The 27,025-nt window shown below is 55.0% G+C and overlaps 1 protein-coding gene across 6 annotated transcripts in view; it reads left to right on the top strand.

Moving 5' to 3' along the window:
• ANKS1A (ankyrin repeat and sterile alpha motif domain containing 1A) overlaps positions 1-27,025 on the top strand; it is a 178,301-nt gene that overhangs the window by 143,133 nt on the left and 8,143 nt on the right. For all 6 annotated transcript variants that reach the window (XM_046640767.1, XM_046640765.1, XM_046640764.1 and 3 more), the window contains 7 exons: positions 4,313-4,419; positions 22,148-22,246; positions 23,183-23,335; positions 23,489-23,596; positions 24,922-25,086; positions 26,484-26,609; positions 26,871-26,942. In XM_046640767.1, coding sequence (XP_046496723.1) covers positions 4,313-4,419; positions 22,148-22,246; positions 23,183-23,335; positions 23,489-23,596; positions 24,922-25,086; positions 26,484-26,609; positions 26,871-26,942 — 830 coding nt within the window. The remainder of the gene's footprint in view (positions 1-4,312; positions 4,420-22,147; positions 22,247-23,182; positions 23,336-23,488; positions 23,597-24,921; positions 25,087-26,483; positions 26,610-26,870; positions 26,943-27,025) is intronic.

Genomic DNA, 27,025 nt, shown 5'->3' with positions numbered 1-27,025 from the left:
TATTCTTCGTTGTGGGTCCTTCTAGTTGTGGCATGTGGGACGCTGCCTCAGCGTGGTTTGATGAGCAGTGCCATGTCCGCGCCCAGGATTCGAACCAATGAAACACTGGGCCGCCTGCAGCGGAGGGCGCGAACCCAACCACTCGGCCACGGGGCCAGCCCCTAGCTATGCTTGTTTTTGTCTATGAAATTATTACTGACTCGTACTGAGAAACCTAGAGACAAGGGGCATGTGCTCCCATGGCTAGTCTCCCTCCACCATTTTCAGACTAGGTTCCTGGAGCCACCCTCCCTCCAGCCGCCTTGTTTCCCTGAGTTCTAGCATAGAAGGCCCAGCTGGATTTGGTCCATGTTTGTCACTCTTGAATTATGGTGGGGTCTGCAGAAGTGGCTCTTCTGGCTGAGTTTGTAGATCTGTTTCCAGGCAATTGTGTACACACAGGCAAGCGATCTCACGCTGTAGTAGTTTGCAGGCTTTACCAAGAGTCAAGTGTTTGTTGGGAATAGATGCTCCAGACTGAGACAAACACCCGTGCCATTTTCAAGCTGTGCTTTGGGCACATCCAGGGATGGGCTCGCTAGCAGTCAGGCCGGTGGAGGCTGCTTCCTGTCTCCCTGCGCCTCCCTCTGTTGAAGGGGCCTAAGTCACTTTCTCGTGCTAGAGAATTTGGGCTCAGAAGCAGGTCATTCCCTCTGGGCTTTGATAAATCAGGAGATGTGGCAGCACCTGTGGAGAGCATTCTTCTGGAAGAGCCCTTCTCCTTGGAGGTGGTGACGTTGAGCTCTTTCTTTGCCCTGCTAGTCCCACCCGCCTGTTTTTGGCCCCCAGGAACCAATGTGAGTGGCAAGAGTGGTCTGATATCCCCCTAGGTTTCTGCATCCCAACACATAGTCTTGTTTAAGTACTTTTTGAGTTGAACCATCCTGCATACCCCAGCTTAGGAAAGTCAGTGGCAGGTACACGAGGGTGGCCACCTGAACAGAGGGTGCATCCACCTTTGCTGCAGAGCCCCAGCCTGCCATGTCTGTACCGCTGCCAGGCCGTGAAGCACGGAGAGGGTGGGCTCAGGCCTGGCCATGAACTCTATCTTCCATCTGACAGGGGCACTTTGCCCCGGACCTCGGGGAGCATCAGGCTTCAGCCCAGACCAAAGGAGAATTCTCATTTATTTTGAATGGTCAGTATCAGGGTTCAGATTGTCCTTCGACTTTTGGACTTAGGAAAAGAGATCTGGGCTCTAGGGTTGCCAGCCTGGTCGGGGGACCAGGCCCCTCCACCAGGTAGTCCTTAGCTAAGCATGGGGTTGCCCGGCATGACTGGTTTTGCAGAGGATCGTATCCTGAAGGGCAAGACCCTGTGTGGCACTTGAGTCTCACTCCTGTTTTGGGCCCTGAGTCTCGGAGCTGCTGGCACTGGAGCTAGTTGCCTGAATCCCCTGCAGACAGATTTTCCAACTCATCCCACAGTCGGGAGTCCAGGGAGGGTAAGCCTTCCCACTAGCCCAGGCCATTCTGGCTTCTTTCAACAAATGCCTGTTCTGTGAGCGAAAGAAAACGCTTGACTTTCTTTTGCTAAATTAGCCGTTTTAGCTGTCAAGTCGCCGGTGAGTACAGGCCCCTCCTGGAGCCCGATCTCCCTGTGCACAGAACCCCTTCTTCGCCAGGACTGTCTACAGCCTTTTGGGATGCAGGTGCCTCCCAGCAGGTTTAGAGGGTGACATCTTGTCCCTGGGGTTTTGTCTCTGTATACATTACCTTTTTTTTCTCTGAAGCTGTACTGGGGGTTTGGTCCTGGTTTCCCCTTGTCCTTGGTGCCTCCCCTCCCGTGCCCTCCTCCAGATTGTGAGTGGCCTGCTCTGGGCCTGGCGCTTCTCTCCTGGGCTTTGCCTGGCCCCAAGAGAGGTCTCTTCCCAAGTTTGGTACACTCGCCTGAGGAATAGCGGGTGTTAATGTCCTTATTTTGTCGCCTGTTTTTGTGATACCCTGTGACTTGTTCTCTGAGAGACACAATCATTCCTTAAGTGGTGAATGGGGAGTCACTTAACCTGTGGTCTATGCTTTCCGGGCAGTGTCATTCCTCAGTCCCCTCTCTGGCTGTCCTAGAAACTATCAGCCAAAACTATAGGAACGTTCCTTCTCGGTTCTCCCTGATAAGCTGTTTCCAGCCCTTTGAGCTGGAGGTAAAGTTTTGCTGTCTCCACCTTTCATATGCATGCGTGTCGGCCAATATCAGATATTGGAAAATCTGTCATTTTGCTCTGATTCTAGTGCCGCTGTCTCCTTCTCCCTTGGTGGCAGCAGCAGCAGCCGCTTCTGCTCCAATGTCCGATTCCTGATGTATTTTCCTGAGCGTAGAAGGGAGGAGGGTGTGGAGGGGAGGAGGGGGAGGGCCAGACATTATGAGAGTGAGCAAGGACTGTGGAGCCGGCAGCAGTCAGCGTGGAGCCCAGGAGCCTTCAGACAAAGCATTCTGCTGCAGTTCTGTAAGCGCACACATCCACCGGCAGCAGGCAGGACCACAGCTGCCCGGCTGGGGGATTACAAGCAGGAATGAATCAGCAGCCGGGGACACTTGACTTCATGGGCAGACAAAAGCCTGCTGCTTAGGTTCCTGGAGCAGACAACCCCACTCAAGGGCAGGGGCGCTCAGGTATCCCCCAGACTCGGCATCTTGGAGTGCTGCTGCGGTGTGCGTTGGGAGGCCATCTGGCCCCTGACCACCGTCTTCTCGGCAGAGGACAGAGGAGAGGGGGAGCCCGGGACAGCAGGTCACCAGGGTCTCCTAGAGAACCAAGCTGGTTGGCCTCGGCCTGCCCTGAGGGATGTGAAGTGCCAGGATCAATGAATGACTTTCACCGTGTCAAGAGTTCTCTGGAGGTGATGTTTTTGTAGTTGGTTCTTCCTTTTCCTTCCTCGCACCTCTTTTTTCTCCCTTTTTCTTTTTTCCTTCTTTTATCCCTTCCTGCCCATGAGAACCAGAGAAGTAGGTGGGCGTTAAGGCGATCAGCTCAGAATATCTGAGGTCCACCAGGAAGGACTGAACTTTTTCCTCCCTGCGCCACCACACTCCCCTGTCCCACCCAAGGAGCACAACAAAGAAAGGTCCTCGCTTGCCTGCTTATCCTTAGAGGAGAACGCCAAGTTCCGGAGACCTGGGAACACAGTTGCTGTCTTTATCACTCAGCCACAGAGAGGACAGCGCAGAACGTGAATAGACTTAAGCCGCCACAGCTCAGCTGACAGAGGACTGCTTCCTTTTTCTCTCTTTTATCTGGCTGGGTTTTGTCTTCTTCAGCCAAGAACTGGATCTGCCGGCCTGCTTTCCACCTGAGCAGGCAGGCGAGTCGCAGGAGCAGCCACTATCAGAAGAGGAGAATGAATGCCCAGACCCTGCAGAAGAGCCTGGCCTGGGAAGGCGGCCCTTCAGACAGCGCCCTGGCCTGGGAGACGCCCCGCTCACCAGCGGCCAGAGTCTAGCTGTGGACTGGGCTCCGGGCCCCACTGGCCGCGTAGCCTGTGGGAATGCGATGCTGCCGTCCCAACAGAGCCACACCTGAGCCTGGTCCCCGAGCCCTGGCCCATGCGCCCCACTCAGCCCCTCGCTGCCTTGAGCCTCTGAGCACAAAGGGCCGGCGGCCATGGTTTGCTTATTCCGGGACTGCTGGGGGCAAACAAGTAAAGTCTCTTCTCCCTCTGCCGTGTTCTAATGCTGCTTGTGTTGCATGTGCTGGGTCCCCGTGAACAGCTGCCGCTACTGCCCTCCTGGAGCCCTCGCTGTGTGCCTGTGTCCCTCGGCTGCATGAAGATGTGTGCTCTCTCCTGACCAGTTTGTGGTGCAAGGTCGCAGAACTTGTCCCTCGCCCACAGCCCCCCAGGAGCTCCAGGAGTTGCATGGATGAGAGGAGCTCCCCCAGCCCCTTCTAGGGCCCATGGGAGCAGACTTCCTGAAATACCTCAGTGTGAACGCTGACAAGGAGCTGACCCGGAGACCACTGGGGGTTGGCTTCCCCCGGCCTGTGGGCAGAGATCGTGCATGTGCCACCGCGGCCCCGGAGCAGCTCAGACCAAGGGGGTGTGAGAGGGCGGCAGCTGCCCAGGCTGGGGAGCGTGTGCAGTGCCGGGCCGCCCTGCCCTTGGCCTGTACACGGAAGAGGAGCTACGGGTCCTCTGCTCTCTGCTCTCTTGTACATAGTTTGGCTGCTTTATGGTAATGACTATGATGTGGCAGTGCCATCTGTCTTCCTCTGAGTGCCGCTGCTACCGCCTTAATGGTTTTTCCCTTTTCAAGCGTCTGCCGATTCCTCTCTCGTCAGGTTCGCGGACGCTGGAGCAGAGCGTCGGGGAGTGGCTGGAGGCGGTGGGGCTGCAGCAGTATGAGAGCAAGTTGCTTCTGAATGGCTTTGACGATGTCCGCTTCCTGGTAAGTGCCGTGGCCTCCTCAGGGCGGGTGCTGCTCCGTGGAAGCGTGCTTCCCTGGTCTCCCCGCGGCCCCTGCTGGCGTGTGAAACAGTACGTAGACCCTTAGCCCCGGGAGGAGCTGCCTGACTAGACTCAGACATTGGGAAAGCAGCGAGTGTCCTGTGCCTTCTTTTTAAACTCTGTCCCCTCTAACCCTGCTCCAGAAACAGTTCTGTAGGGAGAGCTTTCTGCAAGTCTGCAGCCTGAGGTGGGTCCCTGACTGCGGACCTTTGCTCCCTCCGTGGTCTCCCTCTCAGACTTCAGACCAGGTGTTGTGCGGTGACATGTCAAGGCCATCTTGTTCTGGGTCAGACACCAGGAGTGGCCAAGATAGCCAGGTCCCTGTGGTGACTCCCTATCCCATCTCAGCAGGAAATCAGAAATTTCCGTTATTCCCCAAAACTTGTCTCTGGCAGAAGAGCCTTGTCTCTGGCAGAAGGCCTCTTCTCTGCCCAGCCAAGGCCAAGCACCTGGAAGTGGGGACCGTGGCTGTGCAGCTTCATGCATTCATGCACTCATGTACTCATGTACTTATGACCTCAGAGGTGGCCCAGAGGAGAGGCTGAGTTGGTGGTTTGAAGGGTTGGTTGTTTTTCTGAGGTATAATTTTGTACTTGCTTCTTACAAAACACAAGGGGTCAAAAAAGAGAGAAAAAATCTAGATTTCTTTCCGCAGGCTCCCTGTGGAGTAGGGGCCTGGCTAGGGCCCTGGGCTTAGGATCCTCTGCTCCCTCTGTCAGTCCAGAAAGTAGCTCAGGGCAGGGTGCCCATGACCATCCCTCTCCTGGGAGCCCTGCCCGAGACATTGTGGGTGGGGCAGGGCAGCCCAGCCTGGGCATAGCTGAGCCAAGGACTTCAGCTCACTTCAGAGGCAGCACCAGCATCCCCCGGGCAGACATTTAATATGGTAATGATGATGAGAGCTGACACTTCTTATTAGTGCTTACCGTGGGCTAGGCGCCGTCCTGAGTGGTTTGCATTATTAGCTCATTGCATCTTCCCAGCAGCCCCGAGTGGGTACTCATACCATCATCTCCATTTTCCAGATACAGAGCAGTTAAGGCTTGCTCACATTGACCGTACCAGTAATTGGCAGAGTAGGAACGTGCACTCAGGCACTCTGGGTCCAAGGGTTGTGCTCTAACCACTATGACACACAGCCTCTTTCCTGTGTGTGGATATGAGGAGTGGGAATGTAACCACTTCCATTCTTTGAGTCACATTCTTGCGTGTGTTATCTGAGGAGCTTGGTTTGAGGCGAATCTAGCAAACCCTCCCCTGCTCCTCTTGGCTTCCTGGCAGACCTGTTCCCTGCTCTCACCCATTCCTAGGAACTCAGTCCTGAGTTGACATTGAGTTGCCTTCCCTCTCTGAAGCAGATCTAACTGTGCCCACCTCACTCCGCTGCCTTGGTTGAGGGGCTGTGGTCAAAGTCAGCCCAGAGCTCCCACCCCTGCCTTCTCCTCTCCAGTGTGGGTTTCTGTGGGTTTCCGTTGATGGGGTTGCATTTGGTGCCTGGCGGATACCAGCCTGCCCAGGGAGCTGGCCTGGGGCTTCCAGGAGGGAGCCTGACTAGGACAGCTCACCTCCCTTGGGCCATCTCCATCTCCAGGGTAGACAGTGAAGTCTGCAGCAAACCACCCTTCCTGAGCCAGCTTAGGACCAGTTATTTTTCAGCTTTTAAAAATCGTAAGTTTTAAAATAGCAATTTTTTTTAAAGTTAAACTGGGTATTATTTACGGTTCTTGTAACCTAACCCCTGACTTGCCACATTCCTCGGGGAAGGCTGACACACCTAGGACAGAGGTGGGGTTCAGCCAGTGAGCGGGGACGATTGGTCCCTGGTGCTGAGTGATGAGGGGCCTTCCCTCTCTGAGCACACCTCTTCACCACCAGCTGTCAGACAGGCAGGGAGGGTGGCCGTGGACTTCACAGAGTGTCCCCTCCCTCTGTTCCAGTATCTTAGAAGCTGAACTCTTGACTCCTCATCCTCCTTTGGCTGACTTTGGAAAGGGTAAAGTTCCCATCCCTTGGATATCAAGACTCCTTTGAAACTGCTTTTCCACCCCTCCCTGTGCTCCAGACCAGAAAGTAGCTGGGCGTCTGAGGAAGTCTGACCCTGGCCAAACGTCCACGCAAGATGCAGGGCCTCTGTTGGAATGTGTCTGTTCCTATTCAGGAAGGGCACTCATTGAGGGAAGCCAGCAGCTCAGTTCTTCCAGGGCCCTCCTGTTGCCCTGGGTACAAGCTGTTCCTTGTCACTGCTCTCTTGATTCTGGAGGGGCGGCTGGTAGGCAGAGTCTGTACAAGAAGGAATGCTGATCACACCTCAGTTGAGCATGTTACTTCAGATACCTGGAGTGGCCTGAGTAGCCCTGCAAAGCATCATGGGTAATTGCCTGTCAGCTGCCAGATGGGCTGTGGGGCTAATTAAGTTTGAGCAACCAGAAAAAAGAGGAAGAAAACACAAGAAGGGGAGCACTTTTGTTTAGAAACCTTCCCTCGTTGTGTATGGTATGACTTACATCACATTAGCTGTGGTATATTCCCGTGTGGTTTGGTTTTCAATAGGCTGCAAATGTTTCCCTTGGTTCTGAAATGCCCTGGAGACTCTTCTACAAGATGCACAAGTAGCTCCCAGGAAGCCAGGCTCCAGATGTAATAGGAACGTCTGGAAACAGGGTGTTTCACAGACGAGGTGCTGCTGTGGGATTTCCCTGTGATAGGGTCCTACAAGTTTCTTGTGGGAGGAGTAAGGGCATTTGTGGGGTCACAGCTCCCTCTCAGGCTGGAAGGGACTTGAACATCCTGTGGTCTAATCATCTATGCCTGCATCCCTTCCAGATAATCTCGGCCATGATGTTTCCCAGGGACGGGGGTCACCCCCTTACAAAGTGGTAGCCCGTTGATTCTTTGCATTGCTTGACTGATTTAGAGCAGCCTTTATATTGAGCCAAAATCTGTCTCCCTGTGGTTTCTGTCCTTTTGTTCCATGTTTACCTTTTGGGGCCACACAGAACACACTTAAGCCTTTTAGAATTGAAGTCCTCTGTCTTGGCCTCCTGGGCCCTGTCTTGCCTCTGTTCACCACTTTCTTACTGCTGGCTGCTCCTCCTGTGATGTGATGCCTGAGCTAGACAAGGAAGCATTGCACTTCGACTTTATTCACACTCTCTGGCCTGCAGGCAGAAAGGGCCTTTGATTTGCAAGGGTCAGGGACTGGGCACTGGGGGCTGCCAGGCACTCCCTAGGCTGATGAGGCTGACACCAGACCCTGGGGGACAAGGGCAGGGCACCTGGCTCACACGTCCGCTGGCCAGCCCACCCACCACACTGGCTCACGCATGATAGCCAGTTCCATTTTTCACCACAAATCTTGTCCACAGGAAATGGGCTTTCTTAGAAGAAGAGAGGAAATGCATTTAATCAGCACGGAAGGAAGGTAATTGGTAGTTGGCAGGTTTGTGGCTCCAAGCATGCTGGTGCAGGTCTCCGTATCTGGGGCCTCGGCCTAACTTCCCTTCACGGAAGTGTTGATTGAGTAAATGACGGTGCTCCTCATGCTGGAGTGTTATGTGGATGTCTAAAAATGTTTTTGAAGAATGTCTGATGTAGGGAAAGATTCACCTCGGAGTGTTGAGTGAAGAAATTGAGACACAAAAATCTATATGCAGCATGATCTTAATTTGCAGAAAAGAAATATGTATGCACAAGAGGTGCAGGGGAGTAAGCCAAAATGTTTTCACTGGTTATCTAAGAGGTTACAGGTGGCTTCCTTTGCTTTTTTGGAGTGTAATTGATTGTCTGCATTTCCTACAGTGAATGGTCCTGAAATCAGAAAAGCCAATGATGTAGGTGTCTTCAGGAACTGATGGTCCAGCTGGGAAAACAAGGGCCATAACGCAATAAAAACAACAGCCCGGCCAAGTGTTAAGTGCCGCGGTGAGGCTTGTAAGTGCTGCAGGAGCGCAGGGGGAGGAGAGCCGCCTCCCTGTGTTTACCGGGTGCCAGGCGCCGTGCTGGCGCTCAGCCTGAGGGGTGTTGTCGGTCGAGGCACAGATGGAGCTGCTGAAGCCCAGAGGGTGGAGGCGCTGCCAGTAAGTGGCAGAGCCGGGACACTGGCCCAGAACTGTCCGACTTGGAACCTCTGGGTGACACTCGCTGTCCTGGGAGTAGTAGAAGCTGTGGGACTTGGAAGGACCACAGGGAGAGGGAAGGCAGGTGAGAGGCCCGAGCTGGCTGTGCTGAGCGAGGCTGGCTTGAGTGGAGTGCAGGCCAGGGCCCTGACCAGGCAGGAGAGTGGACTGGGCCTGACTGCAAGGGGCCTTGAAAGCCACGCTGTGGGGGCAGCCCTGGGTGTGTGGGGAGGGGGTCCTCTGGTTGTGCCCTTCACCAGGCAGAGAGCCTGTGGAGTGAGGTGCATCTTAGATGGCAGGGCGCAGTTGAGAGCAGGCATGTGACGGGTGGTCATGCTGGGTGGATGGTCAAGTGGAAAATGGAGATGAGCCTGGCAGTGGGCTCAGGATGGGCTAGACATTGAGACTGAGTCGGCAAGGCCTTCGCCTCTCACGGCCTGCACTGGGGAGGCCTCTTGCTCCTCCCATCCATTTATTTCTCCACAGGCTTCTGCCACGTGCAGAAGGCTCCCACTGTTTGCCTGTCTGTTTCTGAGACTGTGCCAGCTTGTGTCCACGGTGGGAGAGAGATGACAGGTGAAGAGGAGCGAGCCCTGAGAGAGCCGAAAGCATAAGTTCAGGGAGGAGGTCCTTCTTGATTGGCACCTGTGAAGCTTTCCAGCCAGGTCTCCAGATCCCTGAGCTTCCCTTCCTGCTCCCATCCCCCAGATCAGCTGCTCACTCTTCAGCCCTGGAAGCCGGCTTCATGTGCGCAGGGGGGCTGTGCCCTTGGGTTCCTGCCCTGGCTTCCCACACTGCCTCCTCAGCCCTCCTCTGACATCCCTCCCTTTGTCTTCTTCCTCCTCAGGCTTCAGGGGGCCACTGCTGGCCTGAGTGCTGTCAGGATGCCTCCCTGCCTCGACTTCCTCCCCACCAGCCCTGGCCCACCCATCTCTCCGCATAGCGCTGAGGAGCTGACAGCTCCATGGGGATTTGCGGTGCCCCAGTGTGAAGCAGGGCCTGAGAGGGAGATTTTCCTCACCTTGGGGCACTGGAGGGTCAGTGGAGTGAAGGCTTTGAAAGGAATGCACTCAGTCAGTGTGGGTCCGGCCTCCTGGACTAACTCAGCTCTGTGGTCACTTGAGAACGTAACTCCCCAGGTGTCCTAGGGTTGACACAGCACCAGGTGCTTCCCCACCTCTGCTGGGCCCCTTTACTCGAGAGCAGAGTCAGGCTCACTTTGGGCCCCTTTCCATGCACATGCACTCTCCTGTTCTCCCACTTGTTTCTCTGCGTGACCATGTGGAGTTTGCAGGGTGGCAGCAGCTGGAATTGTTCAGGAGTCCAGCTCTATTTGCCTCCAGTCCTGCTTGGCTTTCTCCAGGCCCTTTACGGTAGAAGGAAACTTGAGAACTGTTTTCATGTCTGTTAATTTCACTAACTGCACTAAGATTTAGACTGGCACACAGGTATTCTTATGTAGCGTCCACTTCCTGGTATCTCAGTGTGAGCATCTCAGAATGTCGGTGTGTTCATTTAGTCAGCCCCACCAGGGTCCCTGTGTGGAAAATGCAGCCCAGAGGCAGGGCAGGGGGCTCATGGGTCTCCGTCAGAGGCACAACCTCCTGACAACACCAAACGTCAGTTATCGTTCAGGGGTTCCCAGGCATCCCTGAAGCCCATCTGTGACTCCTGGGGCCTGTGGATCCCAGATTCAGGATCTCAGATAAGTAATTTGCCCGAGGTTTCTCCTTAAGCACATGGCTGAGCTGCCGCTGGAAGCCGGGTCTCCTGGCCCCAGAGTGGTGCTTTCGCCTCCCACTCTAGTCCCTACCCCTCCCTTTCCCAGCAAGGTGCTGTATCTGGGCCTCATGCTCAGTGCATGTCCCCGTTTCCCCCCCCACCCCGCCCCAAGGTCTGAGCTTGGCATTTGGGCCAGCTGGGCAAGGCTAGTGTGTCCCTCCCAGGTGCCAGTCTGGGTCAGGCAGACGTTCCATCTACCCGCTGTGTGATGGGGGCCATTCCACAAAAGGCTGGAAAAGGAGCTGGTAAGGAATCAGACCCCAGTAAGCTCTTGGCACTGGCTTAGGGCCCCATCGAAGCCCTTCTGGACCTGTAGCTGCCACCACTGCAGGTTAGTGGTGGCAGGTGTTCCTGCCTTCCACTCTCAGTGAAGTTCCAGGGCAGAGGGCAGCCTGCTGAGCCACAGTTACATAAACCGGATGGGGAAGAGCCCAGGAGAAAACTTTAGGTTCTGCTTACTCCCAAAGAGAACTGGTCCAGGGGCCAGCCTGGTGGCGCAGCGGTTAAGTTCACACGTTCTGCTTTGGCGGCCCAGGGTTTGCCGGTTTGGATCCTGGGTGCGGACATGGCACCGCTTGGCAAAAGCCCTGCTGTGGCAGGCGTCCCACATATAAAATAGAGGAAGATGGGCATGGATGTTAGCTCAGGGCCAGTCTTGCTCAGCAAAAAGAGGAGGATTGGCAGTAGTTAGCTCAGGGCTAATCTGCCTCAAAAAAAAAAAAAGAACTGGCCTGGGCGTCAGACGTGGGTTCTCCTCCAGGTCCCTTGTACGACGCTGGGCAGGTTGTTCTGCCTCCCTGTCATCCCCTGTGCCCTGGGATCTCATTTGACTGCTTACTTCATAGGGCATAAGCTCTGAAGGGGACACATTATTACCTGTAGTGACAGATAACAGTGATCTTGACCATGACTGTGTGTAAGAATATAAGGTGGTGAGGTGGCATTTTCTCTGCAACGGCGGCCAGGCAGCAGCCTTTCTCCACAGGAAGCACAGATTGGTTTTGTCCTCAGACCCATGAGGTGAAGCCTGCTTTGGGTGGTCTTGGGACCAAGCCCTTTGACTCCAGCCTGACTTGGGCCTAGCTGCCCTACACTGCTGATTTGGGGGTGAATGTGACCTCAGATAAGACCTCAAAAAGGCAGACGTTTGGGGATGCTGGGCAGCAGATGGATGGAAGGCTGCTCTGCCTGGTACAGAGAGAATGGGGACACCAAGAGTCTGCTTGGGAGAACAAGGGCCATGTGGGATGTTGCTTCCATGAAACTGGGAAGAGAGTCCCCCCAAACCTTCGTGCTGTTGCCCCCATCCTGGAGAGCCCCTCTCATGAAATTGGCACGTGGAGAGGGCCTCCGGCTTCCAAAACTAGGAACTGGTACTGTCTGTGCTGCTTCCTCATCCTCTGTGGAACTAGTTGCTCATCACCATCGCGTTCTGTCGCCCCCAGGTGAGGAGGTCCAAGCTGGGGTGGGGGTGGGGGGTCGTTAGGAGAGCAGGGGGTGTGGGTCAAGACTGAGCCCTCCTGTTGCTGAGGGTGTTGAGGTTTTTATTTATTTATTTTTATTGAAGTCATATTGGCTTGTAACATTGTGTAAATTTCAGGTGTACATTATTATAGTTCAGTTTCTGTATAGACTGCATTGTGTTCACCACCAGTAGTCTGGTCTGAGAGTTTTTTAAAGGGCCAGCTGTGAGCTGGGGGATGGTGTCAGTTTGGGAAGTTCTGTGACAGAGTCCCAGGGGAGGCACAATCGGCTGGGCCAGGCAGTGGTGGACAGATGAACACAAGAGTCATTGAGCACCTGCCAGCAGGTCAGTGCTCAGCACTGTGAAATTTGTTATTTAAGCCTGCAGAGCAGGCGGGTTCATTCCTATTTATGAGGTTCTGACTTTGTAAAGGCTGAACAGCAGAAGCGCGATTTGAACCCAGTTCTTATTTGGATGGGTTCTTATTCCTTTATGCCACAAATGCCCTGAATAGTCGAGGGCACACAGGAAGCCCTCAGCCCCTGGATGAGTGAACATATGCATGCTTCAGGGAGCTGGCTTCTCTTTTCTGTCATTATTAAGATTTCTAGGGGCTGGCCTGGTGGCGCAGCAGTTAAGTTCACACGTTCTGCTTCTCGGTGGCCCAGGGTTCGCTGGTTTGGATCCTGGGTGCAGACATGCCACCGCTTGGCAAAAAGCCATGCTGTGGTGGGCGTCCCACATATGAAATAGAGGAAGATGGGCATGGATGTTAGCTCAGGGCCAGTCTTCCTCGGCAAAAACAGGAAGATTGGCAGTAGTTAGCTCAGGGCTAATCTTCCTCAAAAAAAACACTTTTAGGCCACAGAGGTGAGTAACAGAGCCCTCCCCCTCCTCCTCGCTTTCTGTTCCCTCTCCCAGTGGTCCTTCCTGCTCTCCCTGGGTCGGCCCCTCTCACCCCAGACTCCCTGGGTCTGGGGCTGTGGTCTTGACCCAGAAGACAGGTGTGCTCACCCTCTCCCTCCTGGCCCACCTGCGAGGTACATGTGTGGTTAGTTCAACTCCGGCCTTGAAAGGCAGTCTGGCTCAGACAGGGTCCTATTCTGTGTTTCCAGTGACCCTCATGCCAGGTGACCCCAGCTGATCGTGCCTGGGGCAGCTCCATCACTGTGGCCAGTAACATCTTTGAAGAACTGCAAAAAACTGCCTGTAATGGAGAAAGCCAAAACATCCAGTGGTGGTTAGATTCTGGGGTGCCCCTGGATGGATGCGAGCAGTCATGGCAGGGATTCATGAAGACAGTTAATGTGCTGGGGAAGTGTCTGCATGTAATACATGTATGTGAAAAAGCAGGCTAAAAAACAATATGTGCACCACAATCCCAATTTTGCTAAATTTTTTAAAAGCTTAGAAAAATACACAAAATGCTAGAAGTGATCCCAATCTTGCTTTTAAAAAAATATTAATTCACTTAGAAAAATACACCAGAACAGTAATCCTGGGGTTTTTTCCCCCTAAGGTGATGGATTTGTGGGTGGCTTTTACATTTTTCTTTGTGCTTTATTTTCAAAATTTTCTCAATAAATCTGTATAAGTTTACTACTCAGAAAAAAAAAATTTAATAGGAGGAGGAGAGAGAGGCAGGGTACAGTGGAAATCAACAACATTCTGGAAAGCAGAGGCAGCGTAAATATAACACTGAACCAGCTGGGGCCTGGGGAAGCTCTGAGTTACCGCTTCAGCCCACAGAGATTCTGGAGGAGGGCCGAGAGGTCGTCCTGCACTGGGCAGGGGTGGAGCTGTGTGGGCCTCTCGAAGACTGAACTGTTTATTTGTTAATGAGCTTCAGCAGTGTGCCTCTCCCGGGAGCTGGGAGCCAACAGGCCCCACAAATCAATACAGCAATGGGTGTGGTGACTGTCAGCTCAGGCTGGCTCTTCCCTCATTCCCCCTGTGCCCCCCTTGATTTGAGAAATCTACTCTTAAGGTCTTAATTTGCATTTCCATGTGTATCCAGGTTGAGACCCCCACACACCCCCTTCTCCCAGTTCAGTGCCTCCTGATCTGCAGGCTCTGTTCCCACAGCACCGCCCCCCCTCCCCCTCACTCCCCTGCCGCTGGCTCCTTGAGACCGAGAAGAGACTGGGAGGTGGAGGGGAGAAGAGGGAGGGGCTGCTGGGAGAACCGCGAGTGCCAGGCTGTTCCCTGGAGGCAAAACCAGACTGGGACAATAGCTCTGTCTCCTTTCTCCCCCAAGAGAGGAGGTTTCAGCCTCTGGTTTTTCATGACTGATGGCTGGAGAAATGACCAAGTGATTGAGAAGAGAGAGAGGCTGTACTGAATATGGAAATGAGGCTGGAGGGGGTGGGTGGAGTGGAAAGTCTGGAAACCATTTCTGGGAGATGATAAACCTCCTTCAGAGGCAAGTCCAGCCTAGTGCTGCTCTGTCTAGTAGTCACCCTTCTGTCAAAATACACAGCCTTTGTTTGAGTGGAGGTCAGATCCCAGACGGGGCTGATGTTTGGCCTTTGGTGGGGCTTGGAGGCGGAAAGCCCAGGTGTGTTGTCTCCAGAGCCTGCTTTTTCACATACTAATGAACTGCATGCAGACATTTCTCCAGGACATTAACTGTCTTCATGAATCCCTGCCATGACTGCTCGCATCCATCCAGGGGCACCCCAGAATCTAACCACCACTGGATGTTTTGGCTTCCTCTATTACAGGTAGTTTTTTGCAGTTCCCCGAACATGTTGCTGGCCGCAGCGACGGAGCTATATCTGGACGTGGTCGTCTGGGGTCATCTGGGGTGCAGGTTGCTGAACACAGAAGAGGACCCTGGTCTAAGCCAGGACTGCCTTCCAAGGCTGGGGTTGTACTAACCGCATGCGTATCCTCGCAGGTGGGCCAGGAGGGAGAGGGTGAGCACACCCATCTTCTGCGTCCAGCCCATAGCCCCAGACCCAGGGAGTCTGGGGTGTGAGGGGCCGGCCCAGGGAGAGCAGAGGGACCACTAGGAGAGGGAACAGAAAGCGAGAAGGGGCAAGGCTCTGTTGCTCACCACTGTCTCCAGAGTCTGAGCTTCCCCCCAGGCCGCCTGTGGGTCTTGCTTTCTGCTCTGGATTGCTCTCACAAGGGCTGAGTTTGAGCGTGTTAGAAAGTTGGGATTCAGGGACTCATCACACTGGCTGCCTGCTAGGTCCTAGATTCCCAGCTGGTGGGAGGAGAGGTGGGTTTGAGCAGCCCCAGGAGAGCCCAGCTGCCCACAGTCTGCCAAGGAGTCAGCCCCACGAAAGAGCACCCAGACCTGGTGCCAGGGCTCCACCCAGCACCTCCATGCTGAGGGCTTGTCTTCCTCCAGGAGGGGCCAAAACATCCCTCGGCCTTGGGTCTCAGCGATGAGCTCAGACAGCCCTTGCCTCCGCGTGGCAGGGCTGGCTGGGGACTGACCTGCCTCGCCTGCGTGCAGCCGTGCAGCAAGAGGTGCAGAGCACAGTGCCACGCTCGCACGACAGGCGTGGGTTGAGGCTCCTGTAGATCGTTGACCTTTGGGTCTGGAGTCTGCTTCCCAAGCGCACCCTCCAGTTCACCCCATAGCCCAGCTCCAGCCTCCCCATACTCGGACCCTTTGCCAAGGGACTGCTGAGCGCTGTGTGCCCGGAAAGAAGCCCAGATTGTAGGGCGAAGTTCAAATGACTGGCCTCTCTCTGCTTTGGTTCTGCTCATCTAGGCTAGGAGACAGGCAGGGACAGGGCTATGTGACCTCAGGCAAGTCACTCGTTGCTGAACCTCAGCTTCCTCAGGACTAAATGGGACAGCTTCCTCCTGCCCCAGCAGGACCAGCTCTCTGGCGCAGCTTCCCAGCCCAGGCCCCTCAGCAGCCTCCTCCTCCACACTCCCCACCTCACAGCCTGTGCTTCCACTGCCTAGAACTTGCCATTGCCCCCAGCAGGCCTGCCTCTGCCACATGGCCCGCCTGTGCCCGTGCTTTTTGCTTGGCTGGGGAGCCTGTGACCCACTTCTCTGCCCTCTTACCGCCTCCATGTGAAGCCCCCTTGCGCGCTACCACCACCACACCCTCGAGCCCCACAGGTCCCTGGGGCTCCCTTTCCCCAGCCCAGCACATACCCAATCTCTCCAGACCAGTCCTTCACAGAGGGCTCAGAAAGACCACGCTGGTGAAGTCGGCAGCGTTGCTTTGGCTGTTCAGCCTCCTCTTTCTTTTTTTTACCTCGGTGGTGTCCCCTCTAACCTTAAGTTTCCTTGGTCATGCAACAGATTTTTATTGAGCACGGACAACATGCCAGGCATTACTCTGGGTGCAGGAGGTAAAGTCGTGAATGAGACAGACCAAAAGCTTCTGGCCTGTCACAGCCTTGCGACCCTCAGCAAGTGACTCAGCCTGCTTTCCCTTGGCTGAAAGGGGTCTACACCAGTGTGCCAGCACGCCCCAGTGTTCCCCTTCTTAGGCTTTGTTCACTGTTTGTTGAATGAAGACCTGCCCAGCAGTTAAAGAAATTTCCAGGAAATTGCCTTTCAAGATGCAAAAAGACCTTTCCTTCTCCTAAAATCATATAGTCAAGAAGACTTAAGATAATCAGCTCTGGAGGGCCAGAGAGAGCTGGCAAGAAAGGAGTATGGGTCCTGCAATGGCCCCTCCCTTCTGCCTCTAGCCAGGACCCTCCCAAGACGCCCAGAGGCAGTTCTGCGCTCCTGCCCTTCCTGTAGGTCGCTGGCCTGGCCTGGAGTCCTCCCAGCTCAGACCTTGCCTCTGGATGCAGGCCCCTAGGGCTCTTCCCCTCTGTCCATACATCCACTGAGCGTGCCCAGGAATCTGGGGCCTCAGGGACCCTTCTTGGTGCCGATGAATCACTGTTCAAGGTGCCAGCTTCTCCACGCTTGGTGGAGCCCCATCGCAGATACTGGTAGGAAGGAGAAAGCATTCAAATGGATTGAGCTGATGGAAAGTAAAACTAATTACAGCCGCCATGATAGGCACAGCTTCTCATTTGTACCTTATCAAGGAAGGACACTCAGTAATGATGGTGTGCGATTGTGCAAGCCATTCCGCAGAGCACACTCGCTGTTCCGCATTGAGCTCCAACAGGCTGGGCTGGCCTCTCCCCGAGGCAGCCTGCTCCGGGCCGCCAGGTGCTGAGGGCCCTGGGCCCACGTCTCGACCCTGTTTCTCCCTCACTGTGAGGGCTTGGCAAGCCCTCCCCTGACCCATCTCTAGGGGTCCGCTCAGTGCTGAGTTTGGATTCTGTGCAGTTAAAAAGCAGGAAGCACTGCCCTCCCTGAGAGTGGAGCAAAAGTAGGTGGGAGGGAAGTTCCAGCGGGGGACATTCGTTCAGGACACTGAGTGCTGGGGTTCTTGTGCAATGTCTGGCCTCAGGGGCTGCTCCCACTCAGGAGGGGCGGGGCCCCAGCCCTGGGACAGAGTCCCCGCTCTGGTTCTCAGGCTGCTGCCACCTGCACCTTCCACATTTCGCTTTGTCTTCAACAGACCCCACCTGACCAAGTAGAAAGAGCCTGGAACATGACTTTGGAGTTTGTCAGATGGCAATTTAACTGCCCCTTTGCCATTCACAAGCTCTGTGACCTTGGATAGGTCAATTGTACTCTCTGAGCCTCAGGTTCTTTGTGTAACGTGGGCAGTTCCTAGCTCAAAGGTTTATTGAGGGAATTTTTTCAGGTAATGCACGTAAAGCCCAGCACGGTGTTGGGACATCGTCAGGACCCACATCTGCTCGCATCTTCATACGTCACCTCCCCTGAAGACCAGTAGAGGGTGTCCAGGGAACTCTTGTTATGCCCCAGAGCTCAGTGACCCTGAGCACCCCTGACGGCTGCGCCTTCTCTTGACATCTAGAAAGGAGGCTATGGCCAAGAAGGCAGGCATCCTGGCACCACCCCTGGCCAGGTAACCTGTTTCCTCATCTGTGAAGCAGGGGGCAGTAGTGAACACCCACCAAGTGGTTGCGAGGACCGACAGACCCAACATAGGGACCCGGACAAGGAGGTGCTGCCATGTTCCCTCCCACCTCTGCTGCCGGGAGCCCTCCTGCCCTCCGTCCCCTCTTCCTCAGGGACTGACCCAGCCAGGCCAAGTGTCCACTAGTGATGTGCTTCAGATTTCACTTTTTTAAAATTCAAGAAAATCTCTATTAACTTAGAAACTTTTTTAAAGTCTTAGAAAACCTGTTAACTGAAATGCTTAGGCCAAGTTCTCCTTGATTAGCTCCCTGGTAATTAAGTCACTGAGAGCTCAGACCAGGGCCTGGATCTAGTAAGCTCTGAGTAACTGTTAGTGTGGTGGAAGGCCAAGTAGAAAGTCCCCTTTCCCCCGTAACCCTCCTTGTGAAGGGGTTTCTAAAAGGCACGCTCCCTTTCTCCCTTAGTATGGAGGGTACAGTAATTTCCAGAATGTTTCTTTTCTTTGAGGATTTGGAGCACCATATAGTCACCACACAGCACAATCCCACAGCGTGCAGACGCGGCAAGTGCAGGAAGTGCCCAGGACGTGCTCCAGGAACTGGTCGCTTTGAGTTTCCATCACACCCTTTGTTTTTGTTTCATTTCCATTTGTTCTCAAAGCCACATAACAGCCCCTGAGTTCTCTTGACTTGGGGTCTGGTTAATGAAGGCCCTGTCTCCAGTTGGATCTGGTTTTCCTGGTTGTCAGCCTTCAGTTCAGTGTTAATGGTGCCTTAAAAACTTGGGAAGGTTTATGAGGAAAGGTCAAGGTTACAGTAGGAGTTCAGATTACTGCGGTGCCACCCTGTTTGAGGGTCACTGTGCGGTTCAGTTCAGGGCCTTGCTGAGGTGTCCTCATCAGGTGGAAAGTCTGGGCGGGTGGTGGCCTCTCTCTACCTTTCCCCTTCAGCACACCCTAGCTTTGGGTCCAGAGCAACTGCAGGATCTCAGTGTGGTGACTCCTGGATCCAGAGGTGACATGGGAGCTGGCCTCAGATCTAGAGTGGTGGCCAGAGCCCATGGGACCTTCCGCAGGCCCAGGCCTCCCTGGTGTCCCAGCAAAGGGGTGTGTGCTGCAGCCTGAGCAGAGAGGGCTTCCGGCCTGGCTTCAGAGCCCTCGCCTCACCTGGGCTTTCCTGAGCTTACAGCTCGGAAACTCCGTGGGACAGAGTTTTCGTCACCATGCACAGGCTCTGGGGAGGCTCCCACACCAGCTGTCACTACAGCTCAGGTACAAAGGTGTGGCCACCAGGTAATGGTCTGTATGAGCTGGCCCGGGTTACGTAAACGTTTTCCATCTGTAATGTGGGCGTAAGTAATACCCACCTCAGTAGAATAGAAAAGTCCAGAAAGAGTCCTGGAAACACAAGAATTTAGGAACAGTAGAGGTCATTTCAGGTTGGTAGTGGAAAGACAGTTCATTCAGGAAATGGACAATTTGCTGCCTGGAAAAAAATGAAGTGGCTCCTGACCCTTAAACCTTACATCAAGATCAACTCCAGATAGATTAAAGATTTAAAAAATGAAGCTGTAAAATTAAGGGAAAAAATGTGGAAGAATTATTTTAAAAATCTTAAGCCTGACAAGGAAACTTGCGTGTGTTTAGGTACATACAAATAAATTTCTGCATGAATTAAGCCAACATAAAAGTCAAAAGAGAGGGGCCGGCCCTGTGGCCGAGTGGTTAAGTCCACGCAGTCTGCTGCAGGTGGCCCAGTGTTTCATTGGTTCGAATCCTGGACGTGGACATGGCACTGCTCATCCAGCCATGCTGAGGCGGCGTCCCACATGCCACAACTAGAAGGACCCACAACAAAGAATATACAACTATGTACCGGGGGGCTTTGGGGAAAAAAAAGGAAAACAATAAAAAAAAAAAAGTCGAAAGAGAGGGGCCGGCCCTGTGGCCAAGTGGTTAAGTTCGCATGCTCTGCTTTGGCAGCCCGGGGTTTTCCTGGTTCGGGTCCTGGGTGCGGACATGGCACCACTCGTCAGGCCACATTGAGGTGGCGTCCCACATGCCACAACTAGAAGGACCCACAACTAAAATATACAACTATGTACAGGGGGCTCTGGGGAGATAAAGCGGGAAAAAAAAGTCAAAAGAGAAATAACACACTGGAAAAGTGCATGTCTAATTCTTTTCAGAGATAAAAGGTTAGTTTTCTTACTTTATAAAGAATTTGTACAAATTAAATACAGAAAAGACCAGCAACTCCATCGATAAACACACAAAGGATAAAAGCGAATAACTCCTGGAAAAGGAGCTACGGCTGCTGCCTGGGCCTGGGCCCCAGAGCTGTGTGGACAGGAGCATTGGGGTGAATCCCGGCTCTGTGCTTAGGTACTGTTTGACCTCACAAGTTATTAATGCCCACTGGGCCTCAGCTTCCTGAGCTGTAAAATGGGGGTAACCATAGTCCCTGTTATTAAATGGGTTAGCGAGTATAACGCATGTAGGACGGGGAGAGAGGCAGTCAGTGCTGTCAAGGCTCGATAGATAAAATGTGAAAGGAGGCGTGAGCTCACCTGTGAGTGGGATTGTCTTGTGATAAGAAACGTGCAGTGATAAGCCATTTCCCCACCGTGTTGCTGACAGTGTATGAAATCTAGCGCTCGTGCCGTTGACGGGAGAATCAATATCTGTCAGGTCTGAATACACATATCCTTTGACTGAGCACTCTCTCTTCCTGATAACCATCCAAGAAATGACGCGCACGCAGGGCTGTTCATGCAGCACTGTTTGTAAAAGCAGAAATTGGAAACAGTTGTCCTTCAGCAGTGAACTGGTTAAATCATTTATAACACGTCCATAACTTGGATGATTATGCAGCTTTAAAAAGAGAGGCAGGTGGGGGGCCGGCTCCGTGGCCGAGTGGTTAAGGTCACGCACTCCGCTGCGGCAGCCCAGGGTTCGGATCCTGGGCGCGGACATGGTACCGCTTGTCAGGCCACCTTGAGGCGGTGTCCCACATCCCACAACTAGAAGGACCTGCAACTAAGATATACAACTGTGTACAGGGGTGGGTTGGGGAGATAAAGCAGGAAAAAAAAAAGATTGGCCCAGGTGCCAATCCTTAAAAAAAAAAAAAAAAAGATTGGCAACAGTTGTTAGCCCAGGTGCCAATCTTTAAAAAAAAAAAAAGGAGGCAGGTCTGCATATGCTCATGTGGCACAATCTCCTGTATATATTAAGTAGTAAGAATAAAGTGTCAAACAACATGGACAAGAGTTATGTTTGTGCAAAAACGAAGTGTGCAGATGCGTGTATATGCCCAGCGGGGCTCTGGAGGGACATCCGGGCAAGTAGTAACAGTTGCCGCTGGGGAGGCACTGTGGCTGAAGAGCACGGCAGAACTTGTGAATTTTTGTGTATCGTAATCTGAAAAAAAGCTATCTCGTGACATTATTGTGGGTAATAAAAGACACCATCATAGGGGTTAGGAGCAGGGAGTCCAGTTTGACTGCCTCAGATCTTAGCTCTACCACTCCAGGTGTGACCTCAGGCAAGTTTCTGACCTCTCTGTGCCTCACTTGCCTCATCTGTAAAACGAGGGTTAGAACAGAAGCTAATGCACAGGTTGTGAGCGTGAAATAGGGTGGCTCATGGGAAAGTTCTCAGTCCCTGTCACACAGCAAGTCAGCAGTGGACACCCGCTATCCTCCTCTCACCGCCATGCTCGGCGCTGAGCAGCGGGGCTCCGTCAGCTTCTCCACCAGCTGCCCTGTCGGGGTCAGTGCATGTTGGGGAGAACTGCCCCCCGTGGGCTCAGCTCTGACCCTCACTCCTCAGCTGGGCAGGGAAGCGTTTTCTGACCATCCGCCCTGGCTCCTCAAAGGAGAGGGATGGTGCTTCCCCCCGCCACCAGCTGCCCGTCTGCCGAGGTGGCTCTTAGAGCCTTGGAATGATAAAGGCATGTCTGCCAGGAAGGCCGAGAGTGGCCCACCTGTTCTCTACCTTGGATGCTGGTAGAAGCTGCTCCCCAGAGAAAGGCACATACACTCAGAGGTGCGCGAGAGCTGGTGGCCGGGTCTGGGCACATGCCCCTCTCGGCCCTGTCTGTCCTGGACCAGGTAGGAGCCCCAGCACTGCTCAGCTCACAGAGCAGGCATCCTGGGCAGACGTGTCTGCTGCTTACCTCGGTCTCCTGCCTGCACAGGGCTGTTGCTGCCTGGCTTACCTCCGTGGGGAGTCCCAGGTCTCCACTCCCTCTTGGTGCCTGTGGCAAAGGAGGAGAATTTGACAAGGGGCCATGCAAGGCCACCCTGATGCCCTCAGGTAGCCGCCAGCCATCCGTTCAGGAGGGACCTCATGTTCTCTTTTCTACTCTCAGGGGTCTAACGTGATGGAAGAGCAAGACCTGCGGGAGATTGGCATCAGTGACCCACAGCACCGGCGGAAGCTGCTCCAGGCCGCACGGTCCCTGCCCAAGGTGACCACCCACAGCTCTGCAGCCTCGGCCTTTGCCAGAGCCAGGGCCATCTCCCTACCACCACCTAGACCCACAGGGAAGGAGCTTGGCTCTGGGGCCTGCAGATCACTGTGGGACATCTGCCCCTCCTCCTGCGAGCCCCAGCAGGCAGCACGGAGTCCTGTTTACTTCTTCACCAAGTCCTGAGACCACAGAGATCAGCAGAGCAGTAGGGTCAGCGAGGACCTGGTCTGGCCTCAGGAGGGGCTGCAGGCATCTGCCTGGCATGGGAACCTGGCCCATGGGCGTGGCCTGTCCCCTGGAGTCCCTGTGGGGTCTCTCCTGACTCACTCAGGACCAGGCCAGCCCACGCTGACCTCTGGCATCAGGCCCTCCCCAGGAAGGCATTCAGGGCAGCAGGAGAGGCACAGTTTTTCCCTGGGGGGCCAGGGGCTCATAGGCCCAAGCCTCTCCTAAATTGTGCTGGCACTGAGTCCAGTGTCCCCTTGTCCCTTTCTCTTGCTCAGGGAGCACAGACAAGTCCCAGCGGTGAGGCCCACACCCACTTCCCAGGCACACACCATTTTCTTGTCCTACCAGGTCCAGTCCGTGACCCCGTCAGAGCACAGCGGGGCCTTCTGCAAACCCTTGTCCCACCCAGCCTTCCCTGATAGGGCCATCTTCCCTGACCCAGGACGCTCTGGTGGTCCCCAGCTGGGGACCCCTCGAATGGGGTTCACAGATGGGGAAGCTGAGCCCAGAGCCATGATAGAAAGGGCTGTGGGAGGAGAGGGACTCTGGGTACTGAGGACCCAGACCCACAGGGCCCCTCCTTGGCCCTCAGCAGCTGTCCTATGCCCACCCAGCCTCAGTCTGTGGTCTGTGGGCCTGGGTCCCCCGGGTCCCTGTCCTCTGAGTGCTGAGATGTCAGTCCCACCTCCCCTTCTCACCCCACAGGTGAAGGCACTGGGCTATGATGGGAACAGCCCCCCATCGGTGCCCTCCTGGCTGGACTCCCTCGGGCTGCAGGACTATGTCCATTCCTTCCTGTCGAGTGGCTACAGCTCCATTGACACTGTGAAGAACCTCTGGGAACTGGAGCTTGTCAACGTGAGTACAGCCTCCACTCAAGCTTGGCCTGGCTGCTCCTGAAGCAGGAGCTTCCTTGGACCACCAGCCTGGCCTGTGAGGGGAGCTGTGTGGGTCAGAGGGTACCTGTAGGCCCTGTCGCCGCCTGACCTCTCTCCTCTCCCCTGCCCCCAGGTCCTAAAGGTTCACCTGCTTGGCCATCGAAAGCGCATCATTGCCTCCCTTGCAGACCGGCCCTACGAAGAGCCGCCCCAGAAGCCCCCGAGGTTTTCCCAGCTGAGAGTGAGTTGGGGAGGGATGGAGAGGGATGTGTGTACTTTGTATTGTTAGGAATTAAAGAGAATTCTTTAGGAATTCCTCAGAGACAGTGTGCCCTCGTAGAGGACCACCCCCCCCACCTCACTGGGGCCAAGTGTGCCCCTGAGCCTAGACTGAGAGAGGAGCACAGCGGGGAGTTGTTTCGGCTCGCTATTTGTCAATTACATGCCTCCCATCTACATCAGAGAAGCTTGGGATGGCCTGTGACAAAGGCTCCACTTTAAAAATAAGTAGAAACTACGATGTTGGGAAAACAAACATCCAAACCCCAGACAGCTGGGCGCTTGGCTGAGTGTTGAGTTCAGCTGCACAGGGTGGCAGAGCCGAGGGGCAGGCGGGGGTCAGGAGAGCCCCACTTTCGGGCCATGTGACGTGAACCTGAGGCAAAGCTTGGCAAGCACGCAGGCCCTGCCTGCCCCCCCCCCCCAGTCTTCTGAAGGAGGGTTCCTGCGGCGGGGTGCGTAAGCGAGCCTGTGCTTTTGAAAACCTCACGGGCGCTTTGTTGCTCTAGCCAAGTCATCCCTGCTGCAGAATCGAGTTAGGCCCTGTGAGCCCGAGGTCGGGGTGAGCTGTCTCCCCAGACCCGCAGGGCTAAGGGCAGCTGCTGGTGGGGACCGGCCCTGGGCGGGCACTGGGCTCCAAGCAAGGCCTCCACGCCTCGGCCATTTACAGCAGCCTCAGACAGTCGGAGCTATCGTATCCTCCTTTTATGCATGAGAAAGCTGAGGCCCACACTGCTTCTGAGGGCCAAATGTACAGCTGACATTCAAATAAGAACACTGGGGAGACTGAGTCACGTTCTCTCAGAGGCGTCAGGTTGCTGACCGGCTGGGCTCTGTAAGAAAGAGCTTTGGATTGGTCCCCTGCCCCAGAGACCCGCAATGCATTGTGACAGATGACTTTAAATTTGATAAATTGGAAAGTGCTTCCCAGCTGAACAACTGTCCCTCTTCCTGTGCCAGGCCCAGGGGCACGATAGTGAACTGGGGGTTGTGGTGGCTGCTCGTCTGCAAGACTGGGTGGTCAGGGCTTCCTGGCTCCAGGAAGAATTTGGCTGCTTTGACTGTCCCCAGACTGGGCCCAGCAGCCAGTTTCCCCACAGGCTTCTGTCCCAGCGGACCATTTGTCTGGTGCCTCCCTGATATTGGTCCCTGGCTCTGTGCCCATTCTGTCTCACCAACTCTCCTGCCGGTGCTGGGCCCTAACCAGCCCGAGGACTGGCTGATGCCTACAACCCCGGGACTGGCCTGATGGGTTCCGAGTTTCACCTGGACTTCTCCCTGCTGCAGTGCCAAGACTTGCTCTCCCAGACATCGTCCCCCCTGAGCCAGAATGACTCCTGCACTGGGCGGTCCGCAGACCTGCTGCTGCCTCCTGGGGACACAGGCAGGAGGCGGCATGACTGTCTTCACGACCCTGCAGCACCCTCCCGAGCAGAGCGCTTCAGAATCCAGGTGGGGCAGGAGGAGGGCTGTGGACAGGGGTCCCCTCATTCCTCTGGGCAGGACAGGGCCTCCCAGACCCCTGCACTGCCCCTGTGCCAGCACCGGGAGCAGGAGGAGGACACCAGCCTCCTCCCGGCATTCCCCACCCAGCCGGGAACGTGCCAGGTGCAGTCCCCAAGCTTCCCGTGCTGTGACTGCATGACTCACTCCAGCTGTCATTGCTAGGGCCTCCCTTGTGTCTTATGTGGCCGGGACTTCCCTCCTCAGAAGTTCAGATCCACCGCCTCCTCTTTGACTACAGCTTCCTACTGTTTCTCCCACTCTCGGCCCCTTCTTGGCTCCTTTCTTCCTACCCGGCCCGTTCCCCAGAACTGCTTTCTCTCCCCGTGCTCAACTCCACACCTTGCTGCAGTCCGGATCGGACTCCCTTCTCCCTGCCCCGTTTCTGCAGCCCAGTGGTGGCCACAGCCGCGAGACTCATGTTCAACTGTGCCACCCGCCTCACAGCCTCACCAGCCTCCGCTGCGCCCTGGGGCCACCTGCAGCCCTGGCCCTCGAGCATTCCTAGCTCACCCTCTTGGGGTATTTCTCTCAGTGCTCCTGGATTATTCAAGCCTTGCCTGTCCTCTCTCCTACCTTGCACAGACTCCAGGCCTTGTCTCTTGTCCCCCATCGTGGCCTGGTGGACTCAAGATTGGCGAGTGTCCCTCATCGCCCTCAGGGTGAACTTCAGCTTCTCTCTGTGTTTGCCCTGGACTCCCAGTCCTCATTTCTGGCCTCTGGAGATCTCCCTCACCTTCCACAAGCACAGCCATGAACTTTACAGGATTAAAGAGCATGTTGTCCAGCAGTTTTAGTTGCTCTGTATTGAGAGACTTTTGCACGTTGCTGGGAATGGAAGTCATGACCGTTTCCTGAATCTTTTCCCTCCTCCCTATCCTTCTACCAGTGCCTAGTTCAGGACCCCATCCTCTCAACACCTGAACTGCCTCCTGACTCCTCTCCCCCACCCCAGGATCAGATCCAGGGGCCGTGACAGGGCTGTGAGGCTTCTGGGGACCTGGCTCCTGCTCCCCTGTCCTTGGTGCATTATGTTTCCCCACACAGACTGGTTGTAGTCTTTTCCCATCTCAATTAAGACTCATCTCAGACATCATAGGGCCTTCCCGACAGAGCCTGCTCTCAGGCAGCTTAGGTCCCGGCCTCTCTGCCTCTTCTCTGGCGTAGATAGGCCTCACCTCCACCACAGTGCATTTGAATGGCTTGTCTGCCCCCTGCCCTCCCCACCTGGCCCTTGAACTCTGTGAGGTGACTGCCTTCTTCGCCCTGGGATGTGCTGGCCCAGGCAGAGGGCCCCTGAGCTCCTCTGGCGGGCGAGCAGACCTGTGACCCTGCGTGTTCTACAGGAAGAGCACCGTGAGGCCAAGCTGACCCTTCGGCCCCCCAGCCTGGCTGCCCCCTATGCCCCCGTGCAGAGTTGGCAACACCAGCCAGAGAAGCTCATCTTCGAGTCCTGTGGTTATGAAGCCAATGTGAGTAGCCCGCGCCTCCCAGCCTCCTGCTTCCTGCCCTTCCTGGCCTGGCCTGGGGCTCCACAGACGCTCCCAGCGCCTAGGGTAAAGGAGGGCCTCTGGGTAGACTTAGCCAGAAAGGGAAAGGGAGGGCCTCCACAGTCAGGATGGGGGATGGGAATGATCAGGAGAAGGAACCACCTGATTGTGGTCCCATATTGTTTGGGTCGCCCCTGCTAATAATGCAGACTTCCTAAGCCCAGCCACTGCTCGTTCCCACAGTATCTGGGGTCCATGTTGATCAAAGATCTGCGAGGGACAGAATCCACACAAGATGCCTGTGCCAAGATGCGGGTAGGTTGTCCATGTGGAGTGGAGTGTTGGGGGGGCTGGCTAGGACAGAAGGCATCAAGTGGGGGCACCACCTGCAGCCACTT

Source organism: Equus quagga, chromosome 15 (assembly GCF_021613505.1).
Source record: "Equus quagga isolate Etosha38 chromosome 15, UCLA_HA_Equagga_1.0, whole genome shotgun sequence".
Lineage (NCBI taxonomy): Eukaryota > Metazoa > Chordata > Mammalia > Perissodactyla > Equidae > Equus > Equus quagga.
The sequence above is the reverse complement of the archived record's forward strand: the minus strand, read 5'-3'. Positions and strand labels throughout refer to the sequence as shown.